Genomic DNA, 17,901 nt, shown 5'->3' with positions numbered 1-17,901 from the left:
CTCAAATGAGCGGTCTTTGGCTTGTAGTCTTATTTTGGCAAGCCAGTGCTGCACAACCCTGACCTTCCACAAACAAGCTTGTGAGCAAGGTTCTGATGAAACCTATTTGCATGTGAGAGTTGCTGTGAACGAGTTTGGACTGCATTCAAAAGTGTAACATTTTTCTCCCCCCTTCCAAATTTTTCCTTCCAACCTAACTGCTGCCTAATCTACCGAATGCTAATGCAACTAACAATAGCTTGCTGGGTCTTGGGACAACCGGAGTTGCCGTCATTTTTGTTGGGGTCGTGAGAGAATCCCAACAAAGCTACAAAAAGACATACAGCCGGTGAGTGTCCATAGACATTTCTAAGACTGTGTTGAGTGGAACTGAGGGACAGTATAGTTAAAACAAATTTATTGCAATGGCCGAAAGACAGACTTCTGACCATGCTGGCGCGGTCTTCCAAACTCTGGGTGACTCCCCTCGCCATGCTCCCCGCAAGATGGGCTCCATGTTTGAGACCGTCGCGGGCGGAGGCAACTCGCTGCAGTTCTCCGAGGAGAAGCCCCGCCCGCAATCTGCCAAGAAGGATGACAAGGGCATGGACTCGCCACGTAATCCCCGCAAGCCGATGGGCTCTATGTTCACCACTGTCGAGGCCAACCAGGACAGCTTCAAATTCCCCTCAGAGCGGGGTGAGGGGCGTCCCCGCCCGCGCCAGGATTCCGGCGCCGGCACCGAGTCGGACGGCTCAGGTTACTCCTCGCCTCGGCATGGGCGCAGCCGTGTCAAGGGCTCCATGTTCGACACAGTGGATGGGGGTGGCAACTCGCTCCAATTTGACTCGGAGCGGAAGGTCGGCAGCGCCCAGCGGAGCGACTCGAGAACGAGCAACGTCAGCGACTCTCCTAGGCACACCCCACCCGATGCCGTCTTCAACATAGTGGAGCAGGGCAGCGGCAACCTGGAAGCGGGGAAGGACCACAAGCGAGACCCCTCGCCCATCTTCGAGAGGACGCCCCGGGTGAGGAACACGCCCACCCAGAGCAAGTCGTGCGGTGGGGGGCCCGAGAGCACCGACGGGGGTACCATCCCCAGGGACATGACCATGAGCATGGTGCCAGTTGACGAAGATGCGGTAATGTATCTCGTTGTTGATGTCCCACATGCTTTTCCATCACTGGCCTGCCTCTTCAAGTTTGGTTGCAAGTTCTTGTGTTTGGTGTGTGTCAGGCACGAGACACGTGTATTCTGTAAAAGTTTGACAAATTTTTGTTTTGGTAGCGCTCTCTTCCCTAAGTCTTTCCAGGAAGTGGCGATGTGTGTCACGTGCAGAAATCTGCTGTCTTTTTCTTTCCTTTTGCACTTTTCCCACCAATTCCTTTTATTTCGTGTTTGTGTCATTCTTTCATTTTCTTCAAGTTGTCACAACTTCCCAATTTTGATTTGTGTGATGCACTTGTACGTGTACTTCTCATCACCTTTGGCAGAAGTAATTTTTCTTTCTTTTAAGATCACCTCCCTTCATCCTGTACTGAACTGTAGCTTCATTCTGTCTTCCTTGCTCTTAAAAAAAAAAGCAATTTGTTTTGGATTGGTTGGTGTGGTACGATTTTATACTGCTGTGTGCGCAGCGAAGGGACTGACCTTTGCTTCACTAGTTGAAGTCTTCAGATGAACAGTGTTATCTATGGGCAAATGACAGCGAAGTGAATACAGTGAAGTTATGGGATGCTACACATGTAGGGCTCCCTTCCGTTCCTTGCCCTTACAAACTTCACAACGTTTGGCATAGGTTGCTCAAACACCACCAGCTTCAGTCTTTCCTTCAATACTTGTGCATTCATTGTACAAGTACAGAGGCAACCTACGGGGTGTACATGTACATGTACCTGTATGGCGTACATACACATGCAGGGCAGGAATTTCGTTGGTGAAGGGGCAAGGCAATTTCTCATTTGCAAAGGGCTCTTGTATTAGAAAAGCAACTTGTCTTTGGAAACATTTGAATGGGCATTGAGGCAAAGACCAGGAGCATCAAGGCAGTTGCGTCCGATACCTCCGTGAAGTTCCTGCCCTGTACCATGGCAACACTTAAAGACCATTGTAAAGTATTTCAAAGATGATTATGATTTTGTAGACTTTGTATTCTAATGTGCTTATTTGAATCTTCAGTATAGTGGTATTTGCCGTGTGGAGACATACATGTGTACACATGTACACATGACTTTTTTGTACACGGAATATGTGTGAAAGGTATGTATGGTACGTGTACAGAAATGTGATCTTAGAGTAAGAACAAATTCAAAATAAATCTTTAAAAAGTAAACAAAAATAAAGTCCAAAGAAATGAGAGAAGGCTTAACGTGTACATGTAGCGGTACATGTAAATTGAATTAAAACATTAAATACTGCAAGCTTTCAAGCCTGCATATCCCTTTTCAGAGCACTTGACCTTAAGGCCACTGGGTCGGGCTCATAGTGGCTGCTTGCATCAGCGCTGAATTAATTCCAGACATAAAAATCCCTCAGGCTCTGCAGGTGAAGATATTTCTCCACAAGGCCGCATGCATGACAAAAGAAAAAAAAAATAATAAAGCAGAATGTGAAAGAGCCAAAAAGCTTGCACGTTATTGCTTGAGGTTTATATTGAAAGGATTTAACTCCACTTTTCTAATCACTGAATCAGTTGATAGGGACCTAGCCTTTTGACTTGATTGCGATATCTCATGTACATGTATCCCCAACGTAGGCTGGTGCCGGTACACGTACATGTACCCTGTACAGAGTTTTGTGGGAAAAGATACAAATTTACATGCTCTTATACATGTCCGGTACCTGTAAACCTCATTTTCTGTATCGTAAACATCCAGATAACATTCTACTGCATGGCAACTATAACTTTGCCCTTTGAAGTAAAAAGAACTCATACAGCAATATGTGCGTGGGTGGGGGTTGGTTTCAAGCACTTTATACCCCCCTAAACTGTTTATTTGGACATCATGGACTGTGTACCAGAGCTTGATCATGACATCAATTCAAACTCTACTCTGCTACTGCAGAACACAGATACATGTATCTTACTACATGTAGCAGTGGTATTTCTGATTGGACCCCGTTTTCCTTCATCTAAAAATATTTAGGTTTGTTTCCCTTTGGTTGAAACGAGAGCGCATAGTCGGTATGTGCAAGCCATTGCACCCGTGCATGGAGTCCTTCCTTGGTTCGTGTACGTGTGTTATATTTCAGAGTGGACGTAAGGTCCTACTCGGCCTAAGACACATCTCGCGATATGTCCTTAGGCTGAGTAGGACCTTGGCTTACGTCCACTCTCAGAAGAACACAGATGCACATTTTACTCGTAGTAGCATTTCTGATAGGACCCCCATTTTCCTTCACCTAAAAGTATTTACATGTAGGTTCATTAGCCTTTATTGGAAACGAGAGTGCATAGTTGGCATGTGCAAACCATTGTGCCCATGCATGGAGTCCCTCCTTGGTTTGTACATGTACTTTGTATCATTGCATGTGTAATTAGTTGACGAAACAGTGCCACAAAGTTCCTGGGTAGACTGCACGTACCTACACGTGCCACCTTCACCTTTCTACATATTGAAACTTGAGGTCCAGTTTCTTTCGCGCCCCTGTCACACTTGACATGTCGTTTTGTAACTTTAGAGGAACTTTAGCAATTTCCCCAAAATGGATAAAGTAAATTCTGTGCCAAACAGATGAATATAGTTGGGAATCCATTTCAGTGTTACTTCCATGTCATACTACTCACCAAAATGTCACAGGTACATTTATGTCACATGGCAGGGTTAAAAACTGTTACAAAACTATCGATGATCTGTGACCCGCCCCACACAGATTTTAAGGCAGCCAACGAGTACATGTACCCTGTGCATGCTTGTGTGCATTAAACTTATGACTTCAGTTTTTAGGTATGTGCAACGATTAACCTTTTAATACAGTGAAAATTGTAAAACAAAATTATCGTGCTTGCTCAATACGCTGAGTTGTGACTAATACCTACCGGTATATAATCATAAATGTTAAGTATGAATGAATTTAGCTTATTGACATCGTGCAAAACATAGAAATGAAATATTCTGTTGCCAATAAACATTGCCAAGCATTCAAAATAAAATATTTTAAAGAAAATGCAAACAGTTGCACATCATTGGGTTGCCTGTTGTCATGGTGACAGATGTCAAAGCAAATACATAATTGTAGTTATCCAGTCACTGACTGGAAGGAATTTTCCATTTACTCAATTTATCATATTTCCTGCTTGTTTATTTGTAAATGTCTGAAATTGTTCAGTGGGGAAATACCACGCCAGATGGAAATAGCTGGCACTACATTACCCAAGTGATCTGGAAGCAGCGTTTGAGTTTAATAATGCCATCAATCAAACCTAGCCCATTTCAACATACACTCTAGCACCACAGATACATCCATCCTCCAGTAAATACTCCGGAAATTTGAATTTTAGAGACGATTTGTGAGAAATGGTCCTTTTTTTTTTTGCTGTCATACAACCAGAGAAGGACAGAGGCATTTTCAGTAGAGAAAACGCCTGTTACATGTATACAGTAGCATATGCAGGGAGATCGTTTCTAGTTTTGATAGCCGGATCCAAGTTGAATTAGATATGGCATATTGTTCATTGAGCCCTTTACCTTGTGACATTTTAGGGGTGTACATGTACGGAGTACGTGTACATACACTGTACATGCACAGGTACATGCACCTGCATGCATGTGAGAGAATACAAAGGTGTCTGGGCCTTTCAAATTGACTGATCAAATGAAAGAGGGGGAAATGGTTGTTTAGAAGTGGGAGCAAATGTGGCAGGGCTTCATTTTCAAGGGAGCCTACATGTACATCAATCTCAACTCAAGTAACTTGGACCAGACCTGCCAACATGTCGCACTCCTTCCTGAGGTCAGACAATTACCACACAATAGATTAAAGTTTTAAATGAACAGAAGGCTGATTTTAAGTACCTTTTAATCTACGTGTATTGCGTGGTAATGCCTGACCTCAGGAAGGAGTACGGCAAGGTTGGCAGGTCTCTTGGAGCAGGAAGCTCTGATGTGTTCAAATTGTCCTGTGCTCACTATTCAAGTATGATGAAAAATGAAGTCCTCCAAAATGGAATGGCTAAACATCCAGGTGATGTGGTGAAGGATCAGAATTTCTTAAGTAACGATCTACTCCAGCCATTGACAGCACTTGTAATGTATGTAGATGTATAGCAAAATGTTCCTCCAAGTCACACACTTCATTCAAGCCATAATTTCCACTTCATGAACCCTTCCAGTCATTTCACAAGTAGCATTCACACCCAAGAAGACATCTTTTGGGGCTACTCTTTGGAGGGACAGCAGATGAGATCAGATAATAAGATGAAAACTGATTTATGAAACGTCAAAAAGGAATCCTCTATGCTGTAAAATAGCCTTGAAATAGTTTAATTATATCTTGCCCCAGCTCACTCAATCAGTGTGGATTCATGATTACATTCCTGCATCCTGATGTGTCATCTGGTGTAATCTTGATTGATTTCAGTTGTCACCTCTGCTGGTCACCTCTTTGCATACCGGTAAAGGAATAAAACTGCATGCAGCACAGGCTGCACTTACTGGGTAGGAAGTCTAGAACCCTGAGTGTAGTGATGTTGTTCCTAATTGGAGCAACACAGGAACCCTGTCTTTAATTTAAATGACCAGGGCCACAACCCACTGAATTATGCATACTTAATTTGCTTTAACTGGTGACAGTTGCATCTGGATCGCCGGCCGTGCTCTGTGAATACAGACTTGCCACATGGTTGCCTCGCAAGAAGAGAAAAAAAGCAACAGCAACGGGCAAGTTCACTCAAGGACTATAGTTAACCATAGTTTGACAACATGTAACTCTGATCGAATGCTCGCAAGTCGACGATGGTTGGACTAATCTAGTTAAATATTTGCGACCAGCCTATTGAGGTTGGTCGCATCATTGGTTGCCATGAATCGTTTTTAACAGCACAGTGCAGAGAGGACCAGTTATAAGAAAAAAAGCCAGCAAAACAGTATGTCGCTAGTAGGCAACCATTGTCATTTTTATATTTGCTATTTTGCCCTTCCTGCGGGCACAATTTCTCCCCATCGGCCTAATGACCTGACAACAGGTGGCTAGGGTCATTCACACTTCAACTTCACTGCACATGCGCTAGGTATGTACATGTACGTCACAAACCAACTACTAGTTAACTAGTGGTCCTAGATCGAACTTGCCAAATTATGCTTCATACTTTAGGCAAAGAACACAAACAAATAAAAAGCTTTCAACAAAACATAAAGCATAGTGAAATTTCGCCAAGTACTCATGTATACATGTACCTGAAAACAAATTCCAATCTCTCATGAAACTGTAGTCAAATCTTTTCATCTACAGTAACAAATCATTCTTAGAGGTGTATTACATCACTTTTTTTTCACTCCAATTTCCTGATTGGTTTTAGTTACATGTTGAAAATATTTTTCTGCAAATTTTGTAGTAAATTTACAAATGTATTAAAGCCCACGACTACATACACAAATTTTGGCTACCGGTACTGTACATATGGGTCATTCCAGAAATTAGGGGTCCATTTTTTTTTATTTTTTTTTGGTGTCCATTTTTTATTTTTGGGTGTCTCTGTCACATCTGACGTATGATTTTGTAAGTTCAAAATACATAAAAGTCTAATTTCCAAGAGTGATGAATTAATGCAAATTACCTGCCAACCAAATAGTCATAGTTTGAAATCCATTCCGGTGATATTTCCATGTCAAGTAACAAAGGTCAGATGGTACAGGGGCATAAAAGTGTCTTACTTTTGGTCCCCTAATTTCTGGAATTACCCATATGTACCTTGTAAAAGTGAGCACATTTTTAATAACAAAAGGACAAGAGTTTAATCTTTCAACACTACTGATTGTCTTGACATTTCCACCAAGTACCCTTCACTGTGTCCTTTTAAGGTACTTATAGAATTGTTAATGTAAAAAAAGTCAACTCACTGTAGCCAATCACACAATATGGCCAGTGTGCATAGGAAATGCACATGTGTAGGCCCACACTTGTCTGCAAAACCTGTCCAATGATTATAGACGAATTCTTTTATTGCGCATTGACTCGGTTATAAGTACCTTCGTTCTTGCAGCACCATGCACATTTGTGTATGCTCCCCATGATAATGATTATGTTTACTGTACCTGGTGATGCAAATACCTCGCCGTTGACTCATGGCAGCCATGTTTACATTTCATAATTCTGTTCCCCCAGTTCCTCCGCATTTGAAATTTTCCAGGGTTTTGACATTTAAAGACATTATTGAGTGAAATATAATATACCCAACATCCATGGCTCTGAAAAATAACTTGTCATCGTAAATGCATTATCTCCATGTTTGTTTAGCTTCTAAGACCAGCTTCTTTTTACTAACCGCCCTGAGTTGAAGTACAAGAAAGACAGATGGTAATAACTTTTCCAAGCAGGTTCTTGCACGTGTTCTGCGTGTACGCAAAGACTGTACATTAAGAAATAAATTTGTTATGCGTACTCAGCGTGTTTCACGCCGAACGCGCCGTTGATTGCATCATTTATAAACGTGCGCCTATGCGGTGAGTACTTAAAAAACACGCCCTCTTTTGTTTCGCTCGGAACAGATTACAAGGCTGTGAATCTCAGAGGAAAAAATATAAGGAATTAAACAGTGACTAAAATATAATAGTATTAATATTGATATATTGTATATTATATATAATGGTATATCATTATTTATAAGTGAAATGAAAAAAGAAACATAACTGCATAATAAGGGAGTAACTAAGTTTGAACTGCACGGTTATGTTTACCAGAAAATCCAAAAAGAGGGTCAGCCACTCCCTTTCAGCCAAAATCCTTTTTTTGCATGAAACCGCGCACATGAAGGCTGAAATGTTACCACATTGCTTGGCAGTTGACACTCGTGCCATGCCTGACCGTGCCATCCGTATCACTGGCCACCCTTGCCTGATGAAGTTCAAACACATGATAGATTGGTTTTCTGTGTACAGAGGTGTGTTCCATTTATCTTCATGAGTAAATTTGATATCCTCTGTCATCAAATGCTGTATGTTATTTAAAAAGTTGATGCCTTTTGAGAAGTGAATAAGTGGGCCAGTCTTCGTGTACACTGTACAAAGTCTTGTAAAGATCAGAATTTCCCCATTTTTGGTCAAAGTCCAAGTTGCTTGCCTGAATATGCTAATCTACGGTACTTGTACCTCCCGCTTTATCAAAGGGAATAATCTCACAGAACTACTTCCTTACAAGACTCATATATACCGGTAAAGAGTCACAGAACTGCTTCACAAGATTCATACACTGTGGGGTAGTTACAGAGGATGAATTTGGAAAACAAGAATGGAAGAAGAAACAGGCTTGAAGGAACATAATTCTGTGTTAATAAAGAGCCTTTACAGGTACCTTAGCCACTGTGTACCATACATATCAATTAATTGGATTTCATTATCCAAGCAGGTACCCGTATTTGCCCTCAGGTTCTTCTCTCTTTGAGGGATTACGTCCACTCAATTGCCATCAGACATGCCGGTACCAGTAATAATGTACTGTACACAGTAGTCTTGGTGACTGCTTGGATTTGTAAGAAGGGACTTTTTTATAAACTGTATTTGCTTATGGCCCATCATTTTGCTCAGAAATGTGTACAGTCGAACCTCGTTAATAGAAGGTCCTTTGGACTTGGCAAATTCCCTTGTTATAACAGGAACCTTGTAAACTATTATCAGGAAACAGAAACAATGAAAAACAAAGGATTGGGACCTACATAGTAAACATTTCCTTGTTATAAACAGAGTCTTGTATTTTGGTCTTATTAATGAGGTTCGACTGTATTTGACAGTCATGACCTTCAGTATCTCCATATACATACAGGCACTAGATAAGACTTATGCTAGATAAGACTTATACTAGATAAGACTTATACATGTACTAGATAAGACTTATACTAGATAAGACTTATACTAGATAAGACTTGTGCTAGATAAGACTTATACTAGATAAGACTTATACTAGATAAGACTTGTGCTAGATAAGACTTATACTACATGTACATGTAGATAAGACTTATACTAGATAAGACTTATACTAGATAAGACTTATGCTAGATAAGACTTATACTAGATAAGACTTATACTAGATAAGACAAAAAGCTGATGAAAAATGGCAACTGCAAGCACCATCCCCTGAAATGAAGAAGTCAGAAATGTCCGTCTTCAGAAAGAGTTTTACAAACATCTAAGTTTAGCACACATTGAAGGGCTTTTGTCTTGGTAACTTCATATCATAATTAAGGACTTTTTTAATGCTCTTGAAATGAACAGACTGCAGAAATAAAAGACTTACAGTGTACGATACAGTACATCTACATATTTTGATATTATTCTTTAATATTATAATTCAGTGATTAATTATGCAAGGAATTTGCATTTTGAGTTCAAACTTTGACCAATCAGCAGTCATCTTGCTGTCATGATAAAGTGTGTGGACAGCTTTCAACCAATCATTGGTCATTGCCTTCTTTTTCAAACCAGTGATCTTATTCTTATTAAATTGACTATTTTAAAGATCAGAGGTTGTACATGACTAAATGTACATGTATTTGCAGCAGAGTTGCGTTGGGTACACAAACTTGTCGCTTGTGGATGTTGTTACCTCAGGCGACCATTTTTCTTGGCAAAACTTGTAGCTTTTTGTGTTCTCTGTGAGTCTCATACAAGGTGTTTCAATCAGAATGGTGTCTTGGCTAGTTTGGACAGTTTTTGGATGTCTGCAATACAGTTTTGTTTCACAGTGCCACACCAATTAGCAACTTGGAAATATTAAGGCAAACATGTAGGTTGACGCCCAGTCTGCAAGGGCTGGATCAAACCTGCTCATGCATATGATAGGTGTCTGAGATCTGTACTCACATCTAGGCTAATTAGAACATCTCAAAACCTCGCAAGCAGCCCTAGAGTGTGGCGGCACACTCAGCTCGGCAGAGGGCCCGCCAAATCATTCAAGAACATTCAGGCGTAATTTCACATGGACCAAGTATGCCCGCAGGGGAGAATGCGAGGAACGCTCACATGGATTTATGGATTGGATGATTCATCACTTTGTCCAGCATGTGGTCGGGGTCACAGAATGTTCTACAGCCAGACATTTGAGAAGAACATAGGAGTACAACTTTCCCTCAAACCAGCCAATTTCCATACCTTGCACTGTGCATCTTGTGTATGTCATTAGAGAGGTCTCAGTGGAATATTATCTAACAAGCAATAAATTTGTAAAAGTTATCAACTACATGTTCATGTACATTTACGGTATATGTGGTAAAATATTGTAAATTATGCACTGCAGATATGGAAACGTACATGTATGTATCAAAAGTCTTAGCAAACATGTAGCTGACATCAGCATTAACACCCAGACATGGCAGAAGACAGCGAACATGATTTACAAACAATCTGTGTATGGCACCTGTACCTCCTGTAGATGTACAAGTTAAACCATGCCATACCTACATGTAAGTGTGAACCTAGGAAGCACACTTCAGGCCTCATCAGTCACATGACCCAGATTCAAAGTCAGTGACCTTTCCAGACTACATTCTACAGTGCGTATGTGCACCCATGTGTAATGCAGATCAGACATCATAATACAGGCTGCAGTCAGTCATCCTCACATTTGGAATACATGTACCTGGTTACAACTTCTGATATTAAATGAGAAATTTAGAGTTATATAGTGAAACTCACATGAATGTAATGTACATGCACGTACAGGTAGTTAATGACGAGGGTGATTGGTATAAACCTCAAATGTACATGTAGGCCTACTAAAGTATATCATTTTGCAGTGCAAAATGTGGAGTTTTTTTGTGTTAAAAAAAGGTTGTATTATTTCAGTTATCACACAACTGCGAGTGGAACATAGAATAATGTAGTGCGTCTATGTAAGGAAAACCAAAGACCTCGTAGTATACGGCACACAGACGTAATACGGCCTTGTGGTACCAGTATATGGCACACAGACGTATTACGGCCTTGTGGTACCAGTATACGGGACACAGACGTACTACGGCCTTGTGGTACCGGTATACGGGACACAGACGTACTACGGCCTTGTGGTACCGGTATACGGGACACAGACGTACATGTACTACGGCCTCTTGGTACCAGTATGTGGAACACAGACGTGCTACATTATTCCATGTTCCATGAATGCAAGTGTGATAATGAATTATTCTTCAAGTTAACTTGATGCACTGTAAAAATATTATCAGGGCCTGTGCACACAAACTCGCCGCTGTTGAATTTTAAGTGAATTTTCCAGTTGTGCATTTTTAGTGTAATGCGTCGAGTTAGAACAGCGCATTACGCAGGGTTTGAAATGAATTGTGCAATATGGTTATATCTTACACTACTTGTGGCCATGGATCGACCAATGAGAATTTTAAATTCAAGTTTGCCTGAAGATACTTTTTGTTATCATTTTCAGTTACATGTACATATGTTGCGTTGTTGTTCATCGCCTCGTGTATCTCTTACATGTCCCTTCAGTGTTTGTTGATATTTTCATGCTGTTCACCTGTTTGCTACATGTACATAGCATATCACCTTCATTGCACTTGTAGCTTTTGTTTGTTGTGGAATTACATGTAGCTGAGTCACAATTTAATTTGGTATACACTAGCTATTTGTTCACGGTATCTCACGCCATGCATATGTATGTGGTGGTTGACGAATAGTAATTTTCTCATAAAGCAAAAAGACCAGCTACTGTAACTTCTGGTGCATACATGCGGTCTGCAGAAACAGCTCGCTGACTGACAGACTACTTCAACAGAACCCTCTGGAGATGTCCCCGTTCTCCCAAAATTCATCAGCGAGTTCATCAACGTACATGTATTTCCATTATTCAGAGCCTGTTGCACAGACTGCATATTCATGATTATCCGTTTCATGTATATATGTGAATATTCATGACTGCACTCTCCTCAGCCTCTCCTTGGCTCAAGGATGTGGTGTGACTCATCAGGTGATGCCATCCAAGGGGTACTGTGGTGCTAGCTTGGCTCCTACCCGTACAAGAGCCATCGTGCCTGCTCCTGCGTGTGTCAGGTGTTTCATGTCAGACCCATCCTGCCATAAGTAACTCAAGCATCGACACAGGCAGGCGGTGCATGAGTCATGAATTGCTTGTTTAGCGTCAGCCATGTTTAGATATACACCTATGGTACCCATACTTCAAGATTCCCTAATTCATTATAATTGTAACTTGAAGGGATGGAAAAGAAGACATTTTTTAAAAATCATCCTGGGAGGGGGGCAAAATAAAATTTGGCAGCTTAGCTGGGTTGCTTTGTATTAAGTAGACTACATGTAGATACATATTCGCTCTGTGGAATCCAAGAGATACATGTATTGCAAATCACACAAGTCTTATCTCACTATTTATATGTACGTGTATGTAGTGCTCCGATGTAAATGTGAAGTTCATGTGCCTGTCTTTATTTTGGACGGGTGTCTTCTGTACCCTTTTATGTGCTGGACAAATTTCTCTTTTGATTTGATGTTTGTGTTCAGCCCTGTTTGCCCCGTTTGTTCGCTCTCAATAGCAGGTTGTTCAGCAGTGCTTCAGTAATTCAGCCAATTAAGGCTCGCTGTGTAAGGAGTGCTGGTATATTTGGCATTGTCTTTGTCACCATCTGTTTATGAAGCCAATATGCAGTGGTACCTCACAGTGTAGAGCAGTACATGTACAACAGGTGATGTACATGTACACGACATGCATACTGCGACTTTCATAATTACAGATTCCTCTCGGGAAATCTGAAGGAGTTACATGTATGACTGTGATGTTGCATGTGACACATGCTCACATCCGTTTATGGCCTGAACATTGCACATCACATCAGTGCAAATTTCGAGAGGGCATCATTTTCAGGACGGGTCGCCCTGAGACGGTGCAGCCCACACAGACATCGAATTATTCATCATGACTGATTACACGTGGGTGTGACACGGTCCTTTCCCAGGGTTCCCCTGGACTCGGGGTATCCCAGAATGCCTTTCTAAACTTCTGTCATTGTCTGTTCTCTTGAAGGAGTCACTTTGTGATATGGATTCAGAAATGGCGGCGGTAAGTCCCCGGCAGTCCAGCCGTGTGCCATGTGGCGGCTGCATATACGTGTTGCTGCAAGCCATTCTCGCATTCATGTACATTGCCCTAAAAAAAATAGCTCGGCCTGCAGCTGTTCTGTTATATGATGCACCTGTGATTGCCATTTTAAAAATCATGAAATTGGGAGCATTTACTTTGGTCACACCATGTGCTGCGTTCCGTGTACTGTACATATGAGAAAGTTGATACATTACCACAAAGTATTCTTTGACATGCTCTGGATTTTATGTATTTGCAGTATTTTTTTTTTAATGTGCTGGTTGAAAATGTTTTAATTCTGTAGGCAATAAAGGCAAATATGATTTGCAAATTTGCTGTACGTATTTTGTTTACGGTTACTTTTTACATTGAAGGAACTAAACTGCACCATTAATTGTGTCTGCTGACGTTCATCGTGTTGTGTGTTATACCATGTCACCTCTGTACAAGTGTACATTCATTTCTTTTGACTGCGTACATTCACAGTACAGTGTGTCTGTCTCCAGACATGTTCCATCCTTATGCTGCGCTCAGTGTGAAAGAAAGTACAGGATTTTTTTTTGTACCGGTAATTGCCAGAATTCTGTTTTTCTTCAAATTGGCTAACGGACTTCGGTGCGTACATGATTGCATTACCTTTGTTTGCTTCTGATGGCAGTTGGAACATCATGCAACAAGTGAGAAGGATGTCATTTGTTCATTACCGGACACCCAATTAAGTTCCTTCCTAAGGGTTCAAATGTTGTAACCTGTGTCTGTGTATTGTTTCAGGGACTGCGAACCATCAGATTGACTCGGAAGAATTTAACTTTGAGAAAGTGAAATGAAACTTTTGAGTACTTGACATGTTCCGTACAAGATGTCCTCCGTTCTGGAAGTTCAGATTTAACTCTCTATGATACATCCCCCCCCCCAAAAAAATTAATGCTTTACAAACTGCAGTTTTGTGTGTACATGCAATAGCAAAGTACATGTACAGGGGTTTTTCAAAAATGGTTTAGAAAATAAACCACCTGCTTTTCTACCAGCCCTCCCTTTTAAGAAGCACACGTTTGTGAGCTCGGTTAAAATTTTATACTGCGGCAAGGTACATGTATCTCTTATTCCTCTTGCAGATTCTGGATGATGGTCTGTTTTGAATGTCCTCTGTGTTTTGAATTACATTCGTTAAGAGGTCTGTATTCCTGAGCCGTGTATGGTTTTATGTGGTCTTAACTCCTCCAGTTTGTTTCGTTTTGTGGTGATGTCTTATAAATGATCTGCCATTAAATTTAGTCTGGTTACAGGACGGAAAGGACAACAGATTTTAAAGAGTTTCAATAACTGTTTGGACAGGTTTTTACTCTTTGCTCTGTCTTACTGGTACGTTCTTTGCCCTGTTGCCGTGTTTTTGATTCTCTTAGGTGAGGTCATTTTGACATCAGTTTCAATGGGACATACTGTTCTTTTGAAACCTCACATTTTTAAAGAATGGTTGCTGAGAACTGCGATCCCTTTTCACCTGAAAAGTAACTAGGCACAGCGGAATGCCCTTACTCAAGGACCAACTTGCGTGAGATCGGAAATCAGAAGTATTGGTAACCATTGTAGTAAAACCTTCGGATAAAGATGAAAATGAAGGCAGAGTACTCCCACTTGGTGTTCCTACATGGATGCCAAGTTATGTTCCAAGCAAAATGAAACAGCAAAGCCAGATTTATTATGGCCATGTGGCCCCGCTCCTTTTCTTTGTCATGAGGACAAATTAAAACCTCCCTGATCTGGCAGAGTTATTAGCTTATACCCCTGCGCTTTCATAATGTGTATAGTGCATGTATCTAATGATTGAATACACAGTTGAAAGCAGGTGGGACATACCTGTATGTACAGCTTTATGTGCAGCTTTTTACACTTCTAGATTGATGGATTTGGAAGAACAATGCAATTAATTACTGCTCAATTAAAATATGAACCATGGCTCAGCGGCCCGCTCAGATATTCATTGCAAACTGCTGCACCTTATAATGTGAAGTGTCCTTCATCAGCCTCCATCCCAACTCAACCTCCACATTCCCATGGAGAGCAACCCTACCTAAAATTGGCAACTCTCAATGACCACTTGTAGGCTCCACAGTGGCCACTTGTCCCAACAACTGTTGCTAAGGCAGTTCCACGAAGATTTGACCATTTACAAATTTGAAGTGCTGGTCGTACAGCAGTGATTGTCTTGCAGTGGCCCTAAATGGAAGCCCATTTTAGACAGTCTTCCATATTGGATGATAAATACTTTTTGGCACAGGTCTGCATTTTTCAGGTTTGCATGGTTGTAGGAAGTGTACAGTTTCTTTACCGGTTTATTTTTAGAGAAGAGCAGCTGGATGTTACTGTTTGACTTTCTTGGGGCATGGATGGTACCAGTACACTGCTTCCAAAAAGCTACCGTAAGTTCAGGATATTTGTATGAGGGCCGTGGAGGAGGGGAGGATTTCAAGTTAACTTCCAGCTTTTGGCACCTAGTTAGAGATGTATCCCCTGCGGGCATGCAGAACTTGGCTTTAAGGAACAGCACGTTGCAAATTGGATAAGCTTTGATAAAAATAAAGTCCATTACTAGTGCCTGGAAAAGCTCTTTAACCAGCTCTGGCCGGTGCACTGTCTCAAGAGGATTTGGAGACGCAGCTTAGGATTTTGGATCATGATAAAAGTGACAGGAGCAATCATCAAAATACAGGGGCATGCTCCAGATGGAGGCGGCACCCAAACACACCAGCACTAGTAGAAAATGTTGGCCCTTTAGTTTAATTTAATAAAGAGTTGAGAGCCGATGAAAGAGGAAGGGACTATAGACGTCCCCCTTAGAAAAGGAAAGAGGGGAAGTATGTGTACTATACATGTACCAGCTGTACATGCTCCGCCCAGATCTGATAGTGATTGAAATCATGAAAACTTTGCTTAAAAACAATAAAGCACAATTTTTAGGAGACCAGCCTTGGTTTGGAGTGTTGAACATTCAACCCAAAATGCATACAAAGGCCCTACATGTATCAACCTTATTAAATTTCTGACCGGAGGGTAGCCTGAAAGTAGCCTTTATAACTACCTACTGTACCTGTGTTCAGCAAACGTGACATTCGTCATCACCATAAAGGTTGTTGTTATTTAGTCTGGGATATTCGGATTCATGGCCTGGAACAATGTTATCACAGTGATATGGCAAAACAGCTCATATCTGAAATGCCAAAGTTTGCGGCAGCACCATGGGAGAAAAAAACAGGAAATGTTGTGACCTACATGTCCCATTTTGTGCAAAGTCGATTGTGTACATATATTTTGCACTTAGCTTGCATGGAATGAAAAGGCTTACAATTTTTTTTTTGGGGGGGGGGCTTTCATGTTTTCCTCCAAAAGTGTGAGGTGTGTCATTTCAAAGGGGTTTCCTCCATCCAGTGGTTTTAAAGCAACCTGCATTCTTGACACAGTTGTCCTGTCAGACAAAACCAGTCAAATTTCCCATATATGTGTCTGTGTACTGAGCAAATCAAGTGGAAGGAATTTTTTACTGTCAGTGACTGTCACAGCTAAAGGAGATTTCTCCCACTCCTAATGCCCACTCGCTGGATATCTCCCAACCTGTGCAAATAGTCCAAGAAAAGTTATGCATGTTTCATTCAGTTGCTTTTTGGTAGTTTACAGAGGGAAACTCATGAGGATTTACATTTTAATACTCGTTCTTTCTGGACACAAAATGGCTCTTAGACTAGCTAGATGTTACAGTCATGGCACGTGATACATGTACTCTCTTTTTATTGGTATAAATTTCTTTGGTATTGGAAGTAATGGCTGAGCTTTTGCATCATGTTCAAGTGCAAAATGACATGGGACTGAAGGTTTGAAAAAAAGCTGTGGAAAACAATCAGAATCTCTTTCTTCAAGCCCATTTTGCTTTGGGGAAAGTAAGATAAGGGATGCATTGAAAATGTGGATCACAAATTTGAGGTTTGTGTGGACAAGATCACCAGCAGGTGCTGGCTAGTGTACTGTGCACCTTGATGGGATTAGATGCAGAATTACAATTAGTCTCACCAGTTTCTACCTCCACGCACCTACTGACAATGTTAGACGCTTGCTCTGTTCATTTAGGCCTCCTTAAGACCTCCCTGTATCAGATTCCCATCAAAAGCCTGTCCACCTGATTAGCTCCCGAAGGTCAGCGTCTGGAAACAAGTGAAGGCTGCACAAATTGTGAGCTGTGAATTTTACATGTCTGACTCCAGAGCTGACACTTTTTGGGAGACCGTTACCTTGGTGACTGTGAGTATCTCTGCCTGATGCTCTTGTGATGAAGCTGAAAGATAGCAAAGGGCGAGATTAACGAGGAAGGGTTTTAAAATGCAAAGACTTTTATCTGCTACGCCTTGTATTATCCTTAAACATTTCTTCTTCTTTTTTCATTTTGGACTTATTTATGGACGTTTGTGCCCAGATATCCCTCACAAGCCGAGAGACATTGAGCAGACATGTGCGTACATCACAGAGCAAGGAAACACGTTTGTGTACTCCATGGTTTCTGTCATGCATGCGGTGTCCTTGTACAGGTGCTGCGTACAATCTTGTGCCCATTGAGATGAAAGTTTCTTTTTGTATTGAGACTACACATGCTAAGCGTGCAGTGTACACGGATAGGCCTTCAC

The 17,901-nt window shown here is 41.3% G+C and overlaps 1 protein-coding gene across 3 annotated transcripts in view; it reads left to right on the top strand.

The window, feature by feature from the left end:
* The first annotated feature begins 41 nt into the window (after positions 1 to 41).
* LOC110981115 (dihydropyrimidinase-like) overlaps positions 42 to 17,901 on the top strand; it is a 46,705-nt gene continuing 28,845 nt past the window's right edge. Inside the window, exons 1-2 of one of the 3 annotated variants that reach the window (XM_022238358.2) lie at positions 42 to 1,121; positions 13,175 to 13,210. In XM_022238358.2, the coding sequence (XP_022094050.1) occupies positions 405 to 1,121; positions 13,175 to 13,210 (753 nt within the window). In that variant the 5' untranslated portion in view covers positions 42 to 404. The remainder of the gene's footprint in view (positions 1,122 to 13,174; positions 13,211 to 17,901) is intronic. The other 2 variants (XM_022238359.2, XM_022238360.2) reach the window with 2 other exon arrangements.

This window comes from Acanthaster planci, linkage group LG21 (assembly GCF_054643075.1).
Source record: "Acanthaster planci isolate LZ-2023a linkage group LG21, COTS_SCS, whole genome shotgun sequence".
NCBI classification, from domain to species: Eukaryota; Metazoa; Echinodermata; class Asteroidea; order Valvatida; family Acanthasteridae; genus Acanthaster; species Acanthaster planci.
The sequence above is the reverse complement of the archived record's forward strand: the minus strand, read 5'-3'. Positions and strand labels throughout refer to the sequence as shown.